At 35.4% G+C, this 3,520-nt stretch overlaps 1 protein-coding gene across 1 annotated transcript; it reads left to right on the plus strand.

Moving 5' to 3' along the window:
• Positions 1 to 287: 287 nt before the first annotated feature.
• LOC137830275 (septum-promoting GTP-binding protein 1) lies at positions 288 to 3,238 on the plus strand. Its single transcript, XM_068637508.1, has 6 exons — positions 288 to 925; positions 1,087 to 1,207; positions 1,350 to 1,446; positions 1,552 to 1,591; positions 1,688 to 1,771; positions 2,626 to 3,238. The coding sequence occupies exons 1-6, from the start codon at positions 596 to 598 to the stop codon at positions 2,788 to 2,790; spliced, it is 837 nt and encodes a 278-aa protein (XP_068493609.1). The 5' UTR covers positions 288 to 595; the 3' UTR covers positions 2,791 to 3,238.
• Positions 3,239 to 3,520: the final 282 nt, after the last annotated feature.

A 3,520-nucleotide genomic window follows, 5' to 3' on the forward strand; every position in this document is an offset into this window, starting at 1 on the left:
CTTTTAAGAATCCTTTTAAAAATTTCACACAAACATTAAAGATATTAATAGAAAAAAAGTAGTGATGTTATACATCCATAAATAACAAATAACAATAAATAAAAATATAGCATTTTCTGAAGTATAACAAAAATTACTAAATTTCCTCGTTTTCACAGAAGAAGGAAATCTACATTTATCTGATGGTATCTTAAAATGAGGAAAACTGTAGCCACATTTAAAATTGTGGAATCAAAGGACAGTGTTCATATTTTAACGGTCAACCGTGGCGTTAAAGTAGTGTTGCTGATAGCACAAAAGTCGTTGAAAGATGTAACTGAAAAAGTGAAAACCCTTCACAAAATCAAGAACATAGGGAGAGGTGAGGGCGAAAACCCGAAAATACCCTCAGCATTCAAAAATATGAGACAACACACAACCTCACTTTTCATTTTCATGGCTGAGAGGCTCAGTGGTTGCACTTGAGGCCATCAATCGTGGTTCGTAGTCGTCATCAACATTCCATCCCAAACACAACACAAAACCTTTCTCAAATTTTCCTTATTTCTTCCAAAAACAACAAAAAACAAGAAGAAGAGCAAGATCAAAATAAAACATGTCCCACTTAGACCGGAGACTCAGCAACTCCTCCACCTTAAGGCGACGCTTTCACCACCGCGTTTCTCTGCTACGCCGCTGCCTCCTCCGCGTCCTCCACCGCATCCTGCTCTGCTCCGGGAGGAAGCCAAACAACACCTACAGCATGCTGGCTCCAGCATTACCCACTCCGTCTCCGCCGCTAGTGGGAGCCTCCGGCGAGATTGGTCGAGAAGAGATGGATGTCGCGCCGCCGGCGCTGTTTCAAACCCATGACTTGGATTCTGATTTGGTCTCCTTGAAGATCAGCTTGTTGGGAGATTGCCAAATTGGAAAAACGAGCTTTTTGGTTGGTGTTCATCACTTCTTTGTAGCATATATAGTAATTGAGCCAACATGGATATTTTTTTATATTTTGGTTCTATTGGGTTTAACATGAAATGGGTTGAGTCAAAAAAATTGTTTTTATTTATTGTTAGTATTTTCTTTTTGTTTGAATTTGGTTTTCAGGTGAAATATGTTGGGGATGAAAAGGAGAAGCAAGGTAGCCCGATGGAAGGGTTAAATCAGATGGACAAAACATTGGTCGTTAAAGGGGCTCGTATCTCGTACTGTATCTGGGAAGTACAAGGTAATACACATATATACATACATAGAGAGAGAGAAGAGCACATGTTGTTTTTGATGAATTTGGGATCACTTATGGTTATGAATATGGCCACAAAGAAAGAAAATAATGGTTATTTATTTATATATGGTTGTTTTCCATGTAGGTGATGGAAAAACAGAAGATCAAATTCCGATGGCTTGTAGGGATTCTGTGGCGATTTTGATTATGTTTGATCTAACAAGTCGATGCACATTAAACAGGTACCTTCTTTGTTATGTTGCTTTGAATTAATTTTTGGCTAAACCCTTTTCAGATTGCTAATATCAGATGAATTTTCACCATTTTTTTGGGGTGAATGATTTCAGTGTCCTTGGATGGTACAAAGAAGCCAGGAAATGGAATCAGGTATATATTTTTCTTTTGGCCCAATAAGCATAAAATTGAATGCATGTGGATACAGAGGAGTGGGATTTTATAGTGTTTTATCCTTGACTTTTGTAGACGGCAATACCAGTGTTGATAGGAACCAAGTTTGATGATTTTATCCAGCTCCCTATTGATATACAATGGACCATTGCTAATGAGGTAAGGGTTCCAATATTGATCAATAAAAATGAAGTTTAAGTATGATCTCTGCAGGTTCTTAGATCTAGTTAAACAGAACCTCCAGATCTGAAGAAGTTTTTCATACTCAGTGCATGTTCAGTTCATGAATCATCAAAAACTAGGTTTCAATTCGTATGCTTGTCAACTTTAAAAGTGGATTTTAGATTCATAGTTAATTTTGAATTGAAATAATTTTAAGAAATTTTTATGTTGAATAAGAAATTTAATTTGAAGTTAATTTAATTATATATTTGACCCTTAGCTATTATTTGACCCTAGCACTCAAGTTTGTTTTTGGTAACTTTTTATCCTGTTTGTTTAAAATTTTACAGATTTGTTGAGTTTTGAACACAGTGACAATGTGTTATGTATTTTTTTTTGACACAACATCACTATAAAATTAGAAAAACTGATAGTTTTGATGATTGTTGTTTTCAATTGCAACGTGGACTCAACAAAGAGATTGATGGAATCACTGCAGACAGCATAAAAAGACTCCTTATTTCCTAACACTACTTTGTAGACACTATTAGTTTTTCAATAGGGTACAGGCTTGTTAAAGATATTGTTAATTATAAAAAGCCAAGTAGAGTCACCTGCATAAAGCATAGTCAAGTTAATTATCATGGACCCCATCTTACATTATAAGACACTGCATGTTTGAAGATTTTTGAGTCTTGGGCAGACAAGACCAACCATGCTCCCATACCTATTTATTTATAAGCATGTTAAGCAAGAAATGTTGGAATGCTATGTAAGCCTTTCCAAAATAGCAAAAAAATTGTCTTGTTTTCAAGATAAGATTTGATGTTTGTGATGTTGTGATTGAACAGGCAAGAACATATGCAAAGGCCCTGAATGCCGCCTTGTTCTTTTCCAGTGCAACCTACAACATCAACGTAAATAAGATCTTCAAGTTCATCACTGCTAAACTTTTTGACCTGCCATGGTCAATGGAAAGGAATTTGAATGTTGGGGAGCCCATCATTGACTTCTAAACTGTACATTAGATAGAGTTATGGAGTTAAGTGAGGAAACTTCAAAGTCAACCGTGCCAACTGGGGTGTTATGAGTCTATCTCACTCTTGGGGCAATCGAGTTGTTAGGTTTATACACGTGTCAATTTCCATGGAAACAAACAAAGACTCTTCCATCACCATCACCAAGAATAAGGTTTTAAAGGGCAAGGGGAAAATGAAAACAGAGAGATAAGGTTGAGTAGCATAACAAGAGAAGAGAACTAATGCATTAATTGCTGAGTACAAATTAGTCAGTGGTGCTCTTGTCTTGATATCAAGAAGGTGTCATGTCAGTTGCTGTCAAAAGCACGCAGAGAACGAGACAAAGATGTATCTAATTTTCTTGTGTTTCCTTTTTATTTCTCACTCTGGTTTGAATTCTGGTAATCCAAAGTTCTTTTAAATAAATAAAACCATTTCATATTCATTTGTTTCTGTCACTCAAGTCATAGGGATCTTTCTCATAAGTCCTAACATTAATGATGGGATTTGAAAGATCAAACTGTGATGAATAGATTTTGAAGAAAATTATTCATGAATTGGAGAAAGCAACTTCAAATTACTACTCATTGTGTTATATACTTACAGTGTCCTCATTTTTTCAATGAAGAAAACAATAAAGATGATTATGAAATCGCATGGATTTTAAAAAATCAACTTGAAATTAATATTTCGATTTTCTTCTTTAAGGAAAAAATAAAGGGGTAAA

This window comes from Phaseolus vulgaris, chromosome 11 (assembly GCF_051622355.1).
Source record: "Phaseolus vulgaris cultivar YP4 chromosome 11, ASM5162235v1, whole genome shotgun sequence".
Classification (NCBI taxonomy): Eukaryota; Viridiplantae; Streptophyta; class Magnoliopsida; order Fabales; family Fabaceae; genus Phaseolus; species Phaseolus vulgaris.